Source organism: Carcharhinus amblyrhynchos, chromosome 4, assembly GCF_965287045.1.
Source record: "Carcharhinus amblyrhynchos chromosome 4, sCarAmb.v2.hapA, whole genome shotgun sequence".
In the NCBI taxonomy this organism is placed as follows: Eukaryota; Metazoa; Chordata; class Chondrichthyes; order Carcharhiniformes; family Carcharhinidae; genus Carcharhinus; species Carcharhinus amblyrhynchos.
In genome coordinates this window covers 47,401,493-47,418,704 of record NC_137327.1, presented here as the reverse complement: position 1 = coordinate 47,418,704, position 17,212 = coordinate 47,401,493, and the positions used below count along the sequence as shown (strand labels likewise).

Genomic DNA, 17,212 nt, shown 5'->3' with positions numbered 1-17,212 from the left:
AGAGATTTCAATCCCAGGCCTGCCAATAGCATTTAAATTATATTAAAAAAAGGGCCTGCATACATTATGCAGCTCCGCGCTGATATCTGGCAGAGCTGGCGGTTCCAGAAATCCGGCTGCTGGGTGCTGTGGTGCCCAGTGGGGAGTCCGCGAAACGGCTTCCGCTTGAGTTCTCTGGCTTGCTGCACTACAAAAGCAGCGCAGCAGGATGGGAGAATCATCCCAAACAGGTTTATTTCTGAATTTTGCTGTTTTAATGTTGTTTGCAGATGGTGTTTTATTTTATGCTTTATTGTAATAATTTGGGTCCAACCTACCAGTAACTTGTAAAATGTCCTGTGTGTTGAGTTAACTTTTTCCTATGCCCTCTGGGAGGCTCTCCATGAGAGGCAGTTGCTACTGTATTCGAACCTGCTTGTTTGATGTTGAGGTTCAGCAGGTTCAGCTGAGCCTTGAGGAAAAGGATACTTCAGAGTTGTGATCAGCAGAAAAGTTTTGCCATTTAAGCAATGGGATGTATAGGAACAGCCCATTTGTGAATGTCAGCACAGCGTAAAGTATCACTACGATAGTTTATAGACTGTTTTAATCACTTATGGTTTCTATATATTTAATAGTTGACAGCCCCTCTGCTTTGCTATTGTAATGTAAATTACTTACTGTAAAATAATTCAAGTATCAAGTTTGAAGCAACCTAATTGTTAAACTCTAGAAGTAGAGTCATGTTGCCAGAGGTTGATGGGTCTTTGCTATTCCTATCGAAAATACTAAAACCTGGAATAAGCCAATACAGCTCCAAATATATAGAAACCATAAGTGATTAAAACACTCCATAAACTACCACAGCATCACTTTACCCTGTACTGACATTGACAGATAGGCTGTTCCCATACGTCCCATTATTTAAATAGCAAAACTTTTTGCTGCCCACAACTTTGAAGTATCCCTTTCCTCAGGGTTTGGCTGAACCTGCTGAACTCATTTTCATCACCTCGCACAAAGATGTGCGAGTTAGGTTGATTGGTCATGATAAATTGCCTTTAATGTCAAGGAGACAAGGAGGGTAAATACGCGGGGTTAGAGGGATAGGACAGCACCCATAGGTGGGATTGTCGTCGGGGCAGGCTCAATGGGCCAAGTGGCATCCTTCTGCACTGTAGATTCTATGATTCTATGCCCATTCCAAGTGGTGAGATGTCTATAGACTAAACTTGGCAAACAATGGCAACCGTTGAGAAATTGTGCAGCTCATTCGCAACCCAGAGGTATTAATTTCCGATAATGGTTCAGTGTTCACCAGCCTAGACTTCACAAAATTTATGAAATCAAATGGGATCTGGCACATCAAGACGGCACCTTATCATCCAGCATCAAATGGGATCAAGCAGAGAGGGCAGTCCAAGCATTCAAGGCCAGGTTGAAAAAACAGCCAGCGGCCTCATTAGAGATGAAACTCTCAAGGTGGTTATTTGACGATAGGACCACCCCATACACCACCAGGAAATAACGCCAGCAGAGTTACTTATGGGCAGACGGCCCTGCACCAGACTGAGCCTGTTGGCGAACCTGGGCGGAAAGGTGGAAAGACACCAGGAAGCCCATTGCAGAGGCCATAACAACACCTGCTGAGACAGGCACTTTGAAGTGGGGGAGAGAGCTTGGGTCAGAAATTATGCAAATACATCTGCCTGGGTAACCAGAACAGTCAAGTCCAGGAGCGGGCCGGTAGCCTACTGAGTATGTGTAGGCGAGGCAGTGATAAGGAAACATCTGGACCAGGTCCAGGGCTTCAAACTCTCCACCCATTCTGCAGCCGAGTCTGCCCTGCAGCCCTAGGGACATGATGTGGCGATGTCGGTGTTGGACTGGGGTAAACACAGTAAGAAGTCTCTCAACACCGGGTTAAAGTCCAACAGGTTTATTTGATAGTAAATGCCACAAGCTTTCGGAACACACTGTTCCTTCATCAGGTGAGTGGAGAGTTCTGTTCAGAAACAGGGCATATAAAGGCACATACAGTTAGAATGCAAGTCTTTACAGCTAATCTGCTATTCAAGTCTCGAAGGTGCAGACAATGTGAGTGGAGATAGCATTTAGCATAGGTTAAAGAGATGTGTATCTTTCCAACCTGGTGGTTTACTGATGTGACCTGATCTATCAATAGAATTATCAAACAAGCACTAAATTTGTCCACAAGGTTGAAAGGAGAATCGCTTTTTAATTGAAATTTAGTTTTAATTTAACTTGTAGTGATTTCTTCCATAATTTTATTCCCCAAAATTAGCAGCACTCTATCCATATGTACGTTGTTCCCTCATGTGGTGGCTCAATTTATAATTCAATATTAGTTCAAACCATACTATCAAATAAACATAGGTTTACATGGTGCTGATTAGGTATGAAGATGGCGATGGATATTGGCGATACACCATTTGCATTTTGTTTCAGAATTTGCCACCAGGAATCCATTGTCATAAGAACATAAAAGATAGGAGCAGGAGTAGGCCATCCAGCCCTTCGAGCCTGCCCCGCCATTCAATAAGATCATGGCTGATCTGTCGTGTCTCAGTTCCACATTCCCGCCCTCTCCCCATAACCCTTAATCCCTTCGCTTATCAAAAACCCATCAACCCGCGTCTTAAAAATATTTAGCGAGGCAGCGTCCACCACCTCAACGGGTAGAGAATTCCAGAGATTCACCACCCTTTGAGTGAAGAAGTTCCTCAGATGAGTGTCTGCCAACATGTACATTAAGAGCAATCTAAAGGCATGGGCAAGAATTCTTTCAGGCATTTGGATAGGATCAGTTGCCCCTTGTACGGGTGGTAAATTGTTATTGCTACCATTTAAGAATATAGTAGGAGAGATAGAGGACAGAATTTCAACTGTGGTTTGAATTGCATGAGAAGTTAAAATGCTAAAAATATGATTCCCAACTGCAGTCCACCTCCAACCTGCCCAGGAGGTGAGACTGGGGGTTGACAGCTGACATACTCACAGAAAACAGATTGGCATTTTAAATATTATAGCCGCAACTTTCAATTTTACCCTGGGCAACTTTGTTTTCCAGATCTGGATCCAGTACACTTATTAATACCACCACACCACACACACCCTCCCCGCAAACACACACACACACTCCCAACATGGTCTCCAACCTGTCTCTGGTTTCCAGTCTCCCCTGACCCTGGCCTCTTGCCTGGTTTGGTATCTCCATCTCTCTCTGCTCCAGGTTCTCTGATCTCTCCTGGCTCTGGGCCCTGATCTTCCTACTCCCTCCACCTTTTGTTTTCTCCCTGGCTCCTCTCTGATCTTGATTGTGGCCTTTTGCCTTATTTGCTTGATAGCCAGTCTCTCAGACTGGCTGGCTGCAGCCACGAAATGGGGCCAGAAAAGGGCTGATCTGCTCCAACCATTCAAGTCAACAGGAGCATGAGGAACTCGTTCTTCTCAGACCAGTCATTCTGCTTCTTCCCCACCTCGGGTTTCTCTGTCACTGCCTTGGAAAAGCAGTCAGCATAATCAAGGTCCCACACATCCCGGACTTGCTCTCTTCCAGCTTCTTCCGACGGGAAAAAGATTCAAAAGTCTGAGGTCCCATATCACCCTACTTAAGATCAGCTTCTTCTCTGCTGCCATCAGACTTTTTATGAATGTTGAGGAGCCCATCACAACAAATTTCTTATTACCATGTCTCTTTACCGAATAATCCCCTCACAGATGCAGGGATGCCTGGTAGATGCCCTTTATCTGTGACCTTCACAGCACACACTAGCACAGTAGAACTAGAACATCAGACTAGCACACTGAGACCAGGGTTGGCTATTGATTTTTAACCCCTTTTTTGTGTATTCCTGGAAAGGGAAATCCCCAAACAAGTCTATCACCCAGATCTGCTTTCCTTCAATTCACATCATGCCAACAGTCTGGGAAATAACTCTCAGGAGAAGGGTTTCTTCTGAGATGGCAATCAACTTCCATTATCTCTGCAGGAGGTGATAGTTCAATTATTGTCTCGCATCCCTTTCTTTGAAAAGGTATAGCATTCCTTTCTTCCTGGACAAGTTGGTGAAGTATAATCCATCTTGGAATTCCAGCAAATGGTTACTTTCCAGCCTCAGCTTGGTTATGCTTGTATATGCTATTTTTAAAACATATCTTATTTAAAAATTCAAAATATCCGTAAGTACTTCCAGGGCTATGATCCATTGTTCCATTAAAATTATCTTGACTAGAACCTGCTATCACAGGACATGAACACACAAAATATGGAGCATGAGGTGTATTAAAAAAAATCTTGCATTTTAGTAAAAATAAATAAAAGCTTGCACGATGTAGCACATATTGTGATATCATAGAATCCTACAGTGCAGAAGGAGGCCATTCAGCCCATCGAGTCTGGACCAACCACAATTCCACCCAGGCCCTATTCCCATAACCCCATGTATTTATCCTAGCTAGTCCCCTGACGTTAAGGAGCAATTTAACATGGCCAGTCCACCTAACCTGCACATCTTTGGGCTGTGGAAAGAAACTGGAGCACCTGGAGGAAACCAGTGCAGACACAGGGAGAATGTACAAACTTCACACAGACAGTGACCCTAGCCGGGAATCGAATCTGGATTCCTAGCGCTGTGAGGCAGCAGTGCTAGCCACTGTGCCACCCATTTCAAAGCAGGTTACAGCCAATGAAGTACTTCTGAAATGTTTCTCCTAAGCCTCTATAGGCAGATTCAAAAGGGAAGAGAATATGGCAGGAGGCTAGAAATTATTTTCGCAACAGCATGAATTTCTGGTGGGATTGCCCACTGGTGCCCCCCAGTGCATTAATGGGATGCAGATGAAGATCCAAGCATGCAAACCGGATTCTCCATGATACTGTTCCAGATACTGACCTAAGTACTGTCTTACATTAAGAATGTAAGTCTCTTTTCAGGGCACGTAGATAGGGCAGAATGGAAATAATTTTATCAGCAGAGATGACCTGAATAAGGAAACAGACCTTGCGCCATAGTGTTATTGGCTATAACATCCTCTGCTATAAAATAACTGGTCCCTGGCAGTAGCATCCTGCCACAAATTTACTGGGAGAGCACTGGGAGAGGCATCAGACAAATGCTTGACAGTGGGGCCAGTTGTGTTGGAGTGGGATTTGAGGAAATTTGGTTTGGAGTGCTGGTCTGCTGACATGTTTCTGCCCCGGATCATTTTAAAAGTGGATGAGTAGTGGGGGTGATAGCTAACCACCCACAAGCTCTGATTAGCCATAACGGATCTATTAAAGGCTATGGAGAATTTTCCAATTGACAGTCAGGCCAGTCATGGCAGACAGAACAGAGTCATGGCTAGAGGCAGCATCCTGGCAGTACAGTGGTCGTGGTGATTGGTGGGGGCAGCCACTCACCATTGGGGGGGGGTAGTTATTCAGTGCTCCATCCAACCAGGAATCACTGCCCCCCACATAGTTCTAAGGCTGCAAATGCCATCACCGTCCATCTGAGCTTGTCCCTCCATGCCTTCCATGCCTTTCAAAACTGAAACTTTTGTACCTTCATTTAAGAGGGGCTCTGGGCAACAAATGTTGGCCTTTCTGGTGATGCCCACATCACAGGAAGGAATTTTAAAACTTCTACCTTAGCAAGTAGGACTGCCAATCTTAGCATTGCTGGCGGGTCTCCTATTGGTTCTTCATCCTCCACACTTAACTAGATGTTGAAAAATGCCCCAGGCACTAATTGGCCAACCTTAAAAATAAGCCATCAGGCATCTGACATCAACTCCACATGGGTTTAGGATCCAAAAGTTCACCTGACACTGGGCCCTGATCCCAAAACAAAAAATTCAGCCCAGGCTGCTCACCAACCTTTGTTCCAAGCTTACTGACATCCACAACTACCCAGATAGTACTTCTCCCTTTGATCTTCTATAGAGTCCAGTTTTAGATTAAATTAATATTGCAAATGCAGTGGGTTTCTTAAAGGTGCAAGCTTCCTTTGGGAAAACGGCAAAATGTAGATAGATAAAGGAAATGTTGTAAGTATTGTGTGAATGGATTTTCAGAAGGTATTGATAAGGTATCACATAAGAGACTTGTTGATAAGATTAAGACATATTATTCAATGGAAATAAAAGTAGAAAGTGCTGGAAACACTCAGCATAATGGAGAGTAGAAGAAAAGTTAACATTTCAGGTTGATGACTTTTCATCACAATTAGCAAAGGTTAGACACGTAACAGGTTTTGAGCAAATATAAAGTGGGAAGGGGAGAATAGAACGAAAGGAGAGATCTGCCAATGGGCAGCAGGGCAGGAGAGTTAGAGGCTAGGATTTTGCAGTTGTATTGATAAACAATCTGTTCCAATGCAAAGATACATCGGCTGGGATTCTCCCAAAAAAGTTCTAAGCGTTGAATTTGTGGGAAAACTGGAGTAAATCACACTGTTTTTTTCGGCTGGAGTTCACACTAGAATCTCCCACACTTATGCAATGCAGAGGCCACCAGGGTGAATATTATTAGATTTCAGGGACAGGACCTATTCTCACCCAGGAAGGCTGAAACCAGCAGGCCTCTGCCTATGTGCAATGGGCCCTAAACTGTCAATTTCCCTCTTTGCTGGCCAGCTGGATAAGCTCACTGCCAATTGACTGAATGTCTTGGTTACCACTTGCAAAGGAACTATTTTGTTGCAAATGGCTATCTTGAATCCAGATTCGATTGAATGCTACATTAATACAAATATTTTATTTGTATTAATGTCTGTTTGTATTAAGGTCTATTACAAATAAAACAATCATTGTGTCATGGGAAATTTACAGAGGTGAAATTTCCTTTGTGATACTTCAGTTGGTTTCCATTCTCTTTTCAATACCTTCATTATTTTATCAATCATTTATAAGGAACTGGCCAAGTAAGGTGGGGCCTTTTAACTTTCCCTTGTTCAGTAACACATGAAAATCATGACTGTTTCATTTGATGATTATCTTTATTTGAATGAAACTTCCAATTGCACATCTGTGAATGGAATTATCAGACATGGCTATCATTAGAATTTCTTTGACAGCTATCCAAAGGAAACTTAAAAGCTTCCCCCTTTTAATTATTGTTTTAATAGATTTGTAAGTTGGATAACAAAATTCAAGAGGGGCAGTAACATCATTAGTCAGATGCTATCTCAGTGCTGACTTGGACAATAGTTTAAAAAAATATTGACACCAGTCAGTATAATTCAGAGTAAACAAAGAAGGAGCACAGTTCCATGAGGAACATTTAAAATAACAACCTTGTATTTTGTTGAGATGATGCTGTTCACCCTCCCCCTGGAAATGGGGCACTATGCCCTTATCACTCCTACTAACATTTCAGTTATGGTTCATAGAGTCAAAATTGAAATAATGGCCTCTATGTTTGCAGTGGAGTTTTTGTGTCTTGTTGGTATTCTTGTACAATGTCTGAATATGTTGCATAGAAATTTACTTAAAACATTTAGTGACCTCTGTTTTATCAGAAATAGTCACTTTTTAATCCATCTGGTCAATTTTCATATTGTTATAGTTGACAATATTGACACTTCTTATTGGATGGAATTTGTTCTAAGATGTCTTTGGAACTGTATATTGTTTAGATTACTCTCAACCAAGTGTTTACAAGTAGTTTTCAGTTTGTCAAAAATCCGAAGTAATATTTAGTGACATCCTTTTGCATTGAATAAGATAAAATGAAGAAAAAAACCTGTCAAATACCCATATGTGACAATGACATTACTGATTATACAAAGAGCAAAACCTCGACTTAGAAACAACATTAAGAATTGACTTGTAACAGAATTCCATCAATGTGAAACTGAGATTTACAAAGGACAATTTTAGGGTAAGGCTGCTAGAACTCTCCAGAGAGAAAGATCCTGATCACTGTTGAAATAAGACCCTGCACGCTGACAAATTCTTGCCAAAGGAGAGGGGGAGAACATCAGATGATGAGTTCAGTTGGGGAGATTACTGTGTAAAATTTTCAGCAAGGTGGGGAGTTGTCATCTGACTTTTGGTTTTTTTGAGAAAACATGAGTATCATTAATGCACTTCAAAAGAAGAAAGGGTTCTCTCTCTCTTCCTCTCTCACCATGCTTTCCCTCTTTGAAAGATTCCACAGATATATGGCTGTCCTTCACTACTTTAGCTAACTTCTTCATGTGTGCATCAGTAACAATGCTGGTGGACTGTTTTCAATCATGGGAAGCAATATGAACAAGTTGGAATCTCTCCTCATCTTATGTTCATACATATCAACTTTCAGACAAAAATCCCTGAATCAGGCATGGGTAATAGGACAACAGAGTGACTTCCTCTCTCTAGCCCAAACACTGAGCCTATTTATTAAGGGGTGACCATTAGCCCAGCTGATTCAGCCCAGACCCAAGATCGAGCCTTATTCCTCTGCTCCATATGCTCCTGAGCCAGTATATTGTCCAGGAAATACATTTATTTTCCATTTAATCAGTTTTTCATCTTTAGCAAGTGGGATCAGTTTACATTCTATTGGTGGATAGATGCACTGCCTCTGTAGCTGTGAGGCATACAGATGGGGAAAGTCTCGGTAAAGTTCAATTCTGTTATTTAATGCATAATTATTATTTCTTTATTTTTGATTGTTAGACAAAAATTAATATACTTAGCGAGCTGTTGAAATTAAATGTAACTATTATCTTTTAAGGGAGGTCACATGTCATCAGGAAAATTCGCATTTGCATCCATGCCAAGTAGAACGTCGTTCTCTGAAACATCTGTAACAAATCTCCTGTGAGTACAGTTATTCTGCTGGCATGGGTTCCTTTCTATATTTCAGATCTGGGGAGTTCATCATTTTTCAATTGACATTCGGGAGTGTGTTACTTGTTCTTCATGCAGGTGTACAACAACTTGTATTTATTGAGCGCCCTAAACATAGATGCCTCACCGGAGTATTATAAGATAAAATCTGACACTGTGCCACACAAGGAGATCTTAGGTAAGATGAGCAAAGATTTAGTCAAAATGTAGGTTTTAATGAGTGTCATAAAGAAGGAAAATGAGGTAGAAAGGCAAAGGGATGTAGGAAGGCAATTCCATGGCTTAGGTCCAAAGTAACTGAAGGCATGGCCCTCAGTGATCAAAATGAGGGGTTCTCAAGAGACCAGAATTAGATGAATCAGCTGTCTCAGAGGGTTGTGGACTTGGAGGAATTATAGAGGTAAGGATGGGTAAGGCCTTGGAGTAATTTGAAACAAAGATGATATTTTAAAATTAAGATGTGATTTGATGGGAGCCAATCCCTACCTAAGAGTTTTAACAACACTTTTGCTTTCGAGTGCGGACAATGCTCTCAATTATAATTGGACATCATAAGTTCTAATTTGAAATTAATTTGACATCAAATTTGATCTTGTGCTCACAGTTATCGAGTAAGCTATCCATTGAAAAGCTATGCATTGAAAATTACAAGAAAATGAATTACTTAAATAATTTTCAGTTAGTGTAAGGAGATACTGACATGAATCAACAGATCCCCCACAACATGCACCTGGCAAGCAGAATCTGGCGGAGGCGCACAGGTGAATACAGCTGCCAATGGGGAGAAGGTCACACCTGGGCAGCACTCTGGCACTACCCCGGCATTGCAGCTGTGAACGAGTTCCATGGGGGCTGTTCAGTTTCTGTAGTGGAGGGGAAGGGGCTCCATGGCGGTGGTGGGGAGCAGAATCCCATGGGGTGCCCTTTAAAAATGTCATCCCAATCTTTTAAAAACCTGTGTTTCTGTCAGTCAGCATTACGTCACGAGATTCACCCTTTATCTTGTTTGTCCAATAGTTTAAAAATACAGTGGGAAAAACCCACCCATGCCACCAGCGAGCTACTGTCCATCTTTCCTGCTCAAGATCGTATTTTTGCCAAAAAAGGGCAAAATTCTACACTTTTGGTCGTATGAATCAATACTGCCTTATGTTGGCTCACCCTACCTGAAAAGTTTGAATTTTGAAAATGTGGATGGTCAAAAAAAATTACTCCAGGGTGGGTGTTTGTGGGAGTTGGGGTTTGTGGTGGAGAGGGAAATTGCTCAGAGGGGCTGGTGGTGGAAAAGTATTCAGCAGGATGTGGGAGTGGAGCAAAATGGCTTGGGGGGGTGGGGGGGGAGTGAGGGGTTGAGTGGGTGGGGGGTGGGGGTTGGGCAGGGGTGGATGTGGGGTTGGGGTGGGGTGGGTGGGGGGGTTGGGATGGGCTGGGAGGGTGGGGGGTTGGGTGGGGGTGGATGTGGGGTTGGGGTGGGGTGGGTGGGGGGGTTGGGATGGGGTGGGGTGGGTGGGGGGTTGGGGTGGGGTCGTTGTTGCAGAAGTAGGAGGGTGATAGCAGTCCAGCAGGAGAGGTGGTGGGTGGTTGGGCACAGCAGGGGGAGGCAGTGAGGAGTGGCAAGGTCGTGTTGCATGAGTTATAGGTTATAAAGAAAAACGTAAAAATGTCTCATTAAAACAGGATCTGCTTTTTCCTAAAGTTATTTCAGCTTTATAATGTTTGAAACTACTTTGGCAGGAGGAGGGGACACAGACTGTTGGCAGAATAAGAGCATGAATCATACAGCAAAACAAACAAGTCAGAGGGTGTGCTGCTGTAGTAAGTTTCAAGGGAGTAATGGCAGGCTGGATGGCCTTCCCTTCAATGCCAGGAGCACTGCAGATAAAACAGATATGTTGAGGGCAAAGATTGACACGTGGAAGTGTAATGTAGTAGCCATCACAGAGACATGGTTAAAAGAAGGACACGATTGGCAATTCAACATTTCACAATATAGAATTTTCAGGCAAGGCAGGGGAGGAGGTAAAAGAGGAGGAGGTATTACATTATTAGTTAATGAGTCAGTAACTGAAATAAGGAGAGATGATATCTTGGAGGGAGCATCAAATGAAACCTCAGGGATAGAGCTTAGGAATAAAAAAGGGGCAGCCACATTGTTAGCTGCTTATTGCATTTCCCCAGATAGTCAAAAGGATATTGAGGATCAAATTGCTCAGTTTGTGAAGTTGCATAAAACAATAACAGTGGGGTTATTGTGTTAGGTGACTTCAACTTTCACAACATTAACTGGGATATACATAGTGTTAAGGGCTTGGATGGAGTAGATTTCTTGAAATATGTACAGGAAAACTTTTTAAAGTAATATGTGGAGAGTCCAACAAGAGAGGGAGCTGTGCTGGACCTGATTCTGGGGAATGAAGACAGACAGGTGGTTGAGGTAATGGTAGGGGAGCCTTTTAGTGATAACGATCACAACATGGTACAATTTAAGCTTGTTTTGGACAAGGAAATAGACAAGCTGCAGGAAAATGTTTGGATTGGGGGAGAGTAGATTTTAGTAAAATAAAACAGGATCTGGCCAAGGTAGACTGGGAACAGGTACTAACGGGAAAGTCTATAGAAGAGTAGTGGGGAAGCAATCAAAAAAAAATGGGGAGACTGCAAGCCCAGCATATTCCTTCTGGGGTGATAGGGAGGAATAACAAATCCGGAGAATCATGGATGACCAGAGATATTTAGGATACAATGAGAAGGAAAATAAAAGCTTTTTAAAAGTTTGTGGGGAGCAAATCAGTGAAGACATTAGTGAGATATAGAAAGTGCAGGGTGGAGCTTAAGAAAGCAATTCGGAAAGCAAAGAGAGGATACCAGGTGGCACAGTAGTTAGCACTACTGCCTCACTGCGCCAGGAACCTAGGTCGATTCCTGGCTTGAGTCACTGTCTATGTGGAGTCTGCACATTCTCCCCTTGTCTGCATGTGTTTCGTCCGGGCGCTCTGGTTTCCTCCCACAGTCCGAAAGACATGCTGGTTAGGTGCATTGGTCATGCTAAGTTGAACTCTCAATGTAACCGAACAGGCGCCGAAGTGTAATGACGAGGGAATTTTCACAGTAACTTCAATGCCGTGTTAATGTAAGACTACTTGTGACTAATAAATAAACTTTACTTTGAGAAAGCTCTGGCCAGTAAAAGTAGGGACAATCCCAAGAAATCCTATAAATATATCAATGGGAAGAGAACAACCAGGACAAGAGTAGGGCCCATTAAGGACCAAGGAGGCAAGCTATGGATGGAACCAGAGGACATTGATAGAGTGTTGAATGAATACTTCACATCTGTCTTCACCCAAGAGAATGAGGACAATGGTATGGAATTCAGGGACATAGGGAAGGGCAAGGTATTGGAAGTGTTGGCAGCCTTAAAAGTGGATAAATCTCCACATCCAAGTAATTTGTGTCCTATGCTGCTGTGGGAGGCAAGGCAGAAAATTGCAGGAGCTGTGACCCAAATGTTCAATTCCTCTCTGGCCATGGGAGAAGTGCCAGATGACAGGAGAACAGTTAATGTGGTTCCACTATTTAAGAAGAGTTTTAGTGATAAACCAGGGAACTACAGACCAGTGAGTTCCCACATCAGTGGTAGGGATTCTTTTGGAAAAACTTCTGAAGGAGAGCATCCAGCTCCACTTGGAGAGGCAAAGCTTGATCAGGGATAGTCAGCATGGCTTTGTCAGAGGGAGATCATACCTAACAAACTTGATTGAATTTTTTGAGGAGGTGACCGAGTGTAGCGCAGTCGATATAGCTTATATGGATTTCAGCAAAGCCTTCAACAAGCCCCACATGGGATACTTGTAAAGAAGGTAAATTCACATGGGATACAGGTAATTTCATAAAGTGGATCCAAAATTGGGTCAGTTATAGGAGTCAGAGGGTGAAGACAAAAGGCTGCTTTAGGGACTGGAAGCCATTGTCCAGTGGTGTACCACAGGGATCTGTGTTCTATTCCTCATTTATATAAATGACATTGATGACTATATGGAGGGTAGGATTAGTAAGTTTGCAGATGTCACAAATATTGGATGGGTGGTTAACAGTGAGGCGGAGTGTCTTGGGCTACAAGAACATATAGACGGAATGGTCAAATGGGCAAATAAGTGGCAGGTGGAATTTAACCCTGAAAAGTGTGAGGTGATACACTTTGGAAGGAGTAATTTGACAAGAAATTACTCTATGAATGGTAGGACACTAGGAAGTTCTGTGGAACAAGGGACCTTGGTATGTTTGTCCACAGATCTCCGAAAGGGGAAGGGCATGTTAGTAGGGTGGTGAAAAAGGCATATGGGACATTTGCCTTTATCAATGGAGGCATAGATTACAAAGTCAGTTTGGAGTTGTACAGAACTTTGGTGAGGCCACATCTAGAATACTGTGTGCAGTTCTGTTCACCACATTACTGGAAGGATGTAATTGTACTGGAGGGGGTGCAGAGGAGGTTCACCAGAATGCCTCCTGACATGGAATGTTTAAGTTATGAAGAGCAGCGTAGGCTTGCATTGTTTTCGTTGGAGCAGAGAAGACTGAGGGGCCACCTGTTCAGGGTAAATAAGATTGTGAGAGACATGGACACAGCGGATAAGGAGCAGCTGTTCCCCTTAGTTGAAGGGTTAGTCATGAAGGAAGTTAGGTTCAGGGTGAGAGGTAGGAGGTTTAGGGGGATGTGATGAAAAACCTTTTTACCGAGAGGGTGGTGACAGTCTGGAAAGCGCTGCTTGGGAGGGCGGTAGAGGCAGATTGCCTCACATCCTTTGAAAAGTAACTGGATGAGCACTTGGCACATCATAACATTCAGGACAATAGGCCAAGTAATGGCAGATGGGATTCAGGTTCAGATGTTCCGAATGTGTCAGCACAGACTTGATGGACCGAAGGGCCTTTTCTGCGCTATATGATTCTATGAACTATTAAGTTTCAGAAATGTATTAAAATAAATGCTACAATCATTTTTGCTTAAGTATGTTGCTAATTGCAAATGTTTTGATGCTGTGGTTTGTCAATTACAGTATTTGTAATGATAAATGATTGCTAAGTTATTGGTTTCAAGTGCAATTGATATCAAATGATTATTAAATGATTGTTTTGGAGTGCAGTTAAAATCAAACAAGTGTAAGCGATAGCTGTTGAATGCAAATTATGCCAACACTTTCAAGTAAGGATGTAGCAGCATGGGGGTGGTGAGAGGTGAATGAGATTTGGCGCAATCTATGAGACAGGCAGTAGATTTTTAGATGACTTCAGGTTTATGGAGGTGGAAATAGATGTTCTTAAATCTATTTAATATTTATATATTATATTCACAATGGTCAGTGCAGATTCAATGGGCCAAATGGCCTCTTTCTGCACTGTTGAAATTCTATGATAATATATATAATGTAGATGTGTCGATGTATAACTTGAAAATACATGTTTATAATATTGTCAGATTATTTGACAGATTTGTTTTAATATTCAGCTACATATATTACACTGTTGAATATTACACTATCTGTTATAGTAATAAACTCTATAGCCATAATAATCATTTAGAATGGGAACATTAGCTAATTGCATTTTTTACCTTGTTTCTGCTATTTATGTGAAGTTGAGACTTAATGTCTAACGTCAACTACAAGCAATATTTGCAGATGGATTTTGTGACTAGTTCTCATGATTTATTGAACCACATAAATGCAAACAATCTATTTACTACCATCAGATTTTATTGACTATTACTTGTGATGTCTAAGCAATGATTAAAATGCTTAATGTACCATTTCAGGATTCACAAAGAATTAGCCATTAAAAACTACTTTATTCTACAGTTCCCTCTGCGCAACTTTATGTAAATGTGATTAGTGCAATACTCTTCCTTCCAGTAATCAGTACATCTGTGAATTATGTGAATTGTCGCACAATGGACACTAAGTGCCAATAGTTAGCATGTATAAGAGCAATTTTCTGCTGCAGGTTTGTGCACATTAATGTCTCAGTAATTCCCATGGCAGCTAACCAACAGAGGAGAAAATATGGTTGCCATAATCTAACCCACCTCTGCCCTCTTTTCCATCATTAAAGTGACTTTATTAGACATGCTTTCGGTATGGAAATGTTTGACTCATTGTAAAATTAAGCTAAAAACAAAATAGATAAACCTTTGTGAATGGGAGATCAAAAGTAATGTTTCTTGGTGTTAATAATCCCAATTGATGTTATAACCAGATACATGGATCCCAGAGTGGAACCCTGGCTCAAAAGATAGTAATTTGATTTTTGAAAATGTGGAGAAACACAGTTACAGGACCACTAATTAGTTTTAACAAAAAAAATTTTATTAAACATGAAAAGTGGATTACAATACAGTACTCCTTTACTCCCCTTTTAGTCCAACAAATGCACCCAGATTTTAAGATTAACATGGATTACATAGCACATCTTAAGGTACAATTGTTTCAGTAACACATAGGTTGGTCGTGGTCAATTACACTCTCCACTTTGAACCCAAATGAACGTCTTGTGGAGTTCTCCTCAGAATCCCCCCAGGTGATTGTCACAAGAGAGTTTCCAAATTCCACTCCCAAAAAAAGCTTTTAAATTTTCTTTCACAACAATGCTTTCCATCAGCAATATGCATACACAAATCTAGTCCAGGTTTTCCAAATTACCTTTCAAACAAAGCTCCACTTTGAACAACAAATCTAATATGCAGGATTTACAACTCCCCCTTCAGAAGTTCTTTTTTTTTGACTGCTGTATAAACTGATTACAATTGCTTGAACTCTCAATTCCCACACTCTATTAAAATGGCATAAAACGTTTGATTTAGCCCTGTTTTCCCACTTTACCTCTGGTTACTGAAACTGTCTCTCAATCTTATCGTTTGCTTCTCCCTTGAATTCTCCTGAATAGTACCTTGGTCTCTATTCTCTTAACTTCAGCCTTTTTAAAGTATTCTTTATGTCTCAGTTCCATAATTACCTGGTTCTTTGAAACGTCTGCCTCTTTGCAGACCCCTTGTCCTGTCCAGCTTCTCCTAGCAGAGTTGAGAAATGTTAACTCCCTGGTGTCCTTCTTCAACTGCAAACAAATTCTGCTAAAAACTAAATTCAAAAGCCTTTCTACAAGGCCCACAATTGCTAAACAACCGCTGCTACACCTGCCAGCTTCTATTACTCTTCTTGCCATAACCTTCTCTAAACACAATAAAAATACAGTTGGAATTGAAACCAACACCTAATACATACAAACACCAAGCAATAGCATTGATCTAAGTATAGGTTTTACCCTTCGAGGTATAGAAACATTAAATTAAACTCACTTAAAATTATATCTTATTTCTTTTGTTTGCCAATACAAATATAAATCCCTTAAACTACCTTTGTTTTCTAATGTATGCCTAATTAATCTTTAATGCAAACTTCACAATATCAGGGTTATGGAGATAGTGGATGTAAAAGGCATTGAAGTGTCCGAACAGCCATGATCACATTGAATGGCAGAGTAGGCTCAATGGACTGAATGGCCTACTCCGATTCCTATATTCCTAAACACCTTGTTCTATTTCTAGTCTTGCATTGATCTGAAGTAGCAATTCAATTTTTTGAATGTGTTCAAATTATTTTTAAATGCCTCAGTAAATTACTTGGGATTAGAGAAATATTGCTTTGTTGAATTTCCATTTAACCTATTTTTTCTTTCTTCTCCTGCTTTTGTATCTCCTTTGGGAGGCTGGATGAGCAAGTCACAGCATGTTCTGTGATTATTAATGTCTGCTGCATGGCAGTGATCAATCACTGTCTATTGTGGAGTTGCTAGTGGAGTCAGAATTTTCCAGAGCTGTGGCCAGCTGACTGCTATAATGTTGCATTAAAAACAATGCTAATTAAATAAAGGTGGTGCATTAAATTATAATGCATGATTTCTGTTTACATATGTCAGGAGGGAGAGTGGGAGTGCTGTGTGTTTAGATTTACAAGTGATTGACACAGTGAGGAGTGGTAGAGATCGAGAAGACACCGTGATGCATCATGTCTTAAGAGAGAACCTATACAAGCCAAGGAGAAGGGTAAGTTACTTTGATAATCCATACAGGGATCCTAAGAAATAGCAGAGACAGACATGTCGCTCACTGTCCTGATTAGTAAATGTGTGGTAATGAACCATGCAGAACAGAAATAGATTGATTTGTCAGCTGTTAACTGGAGGATGATGAGGCTATCACAGTGTCCCAAGACTTAAGAAAGAAAAAATAAGGTATGATTTCTTATGGTTACTACCGGAAAAGTCAATTTTATAAGGAGAATATTTTTCTGGCTGTGTATTAATGGACATTCTGGCTGGAATTGTGTCAACACAG

At 41.3% G+C, this 17,212-nt stretch overlaps 1 protein-coding gene across 1 annotated transcript in view; it reads left to right on the top strand.

Annotated features, from left to right (window-relative positions):
• LOC145341982 (sodium/hydrogen exchanger 5-like) overlaps nt 1–17,212 on the top strand; it is a 230,182-nt gene that overhangs the window by 183,210 nt on the left and 29,760 nt on the right. Inside the window, exons 11-12 of the mRNA XM_080187101.1 lie at nt 8,708–8,793; nt 16,795–16,921. Coding sequence (XP_080043227.1) covers nt 8,708–8,793; nt 16,795–16,921 — 213 coding nt within the window. The remainder of the gene's footprint in view (nt 1–8,707; nt 8,794–16,794; nt 16,922–17,212) is intronic.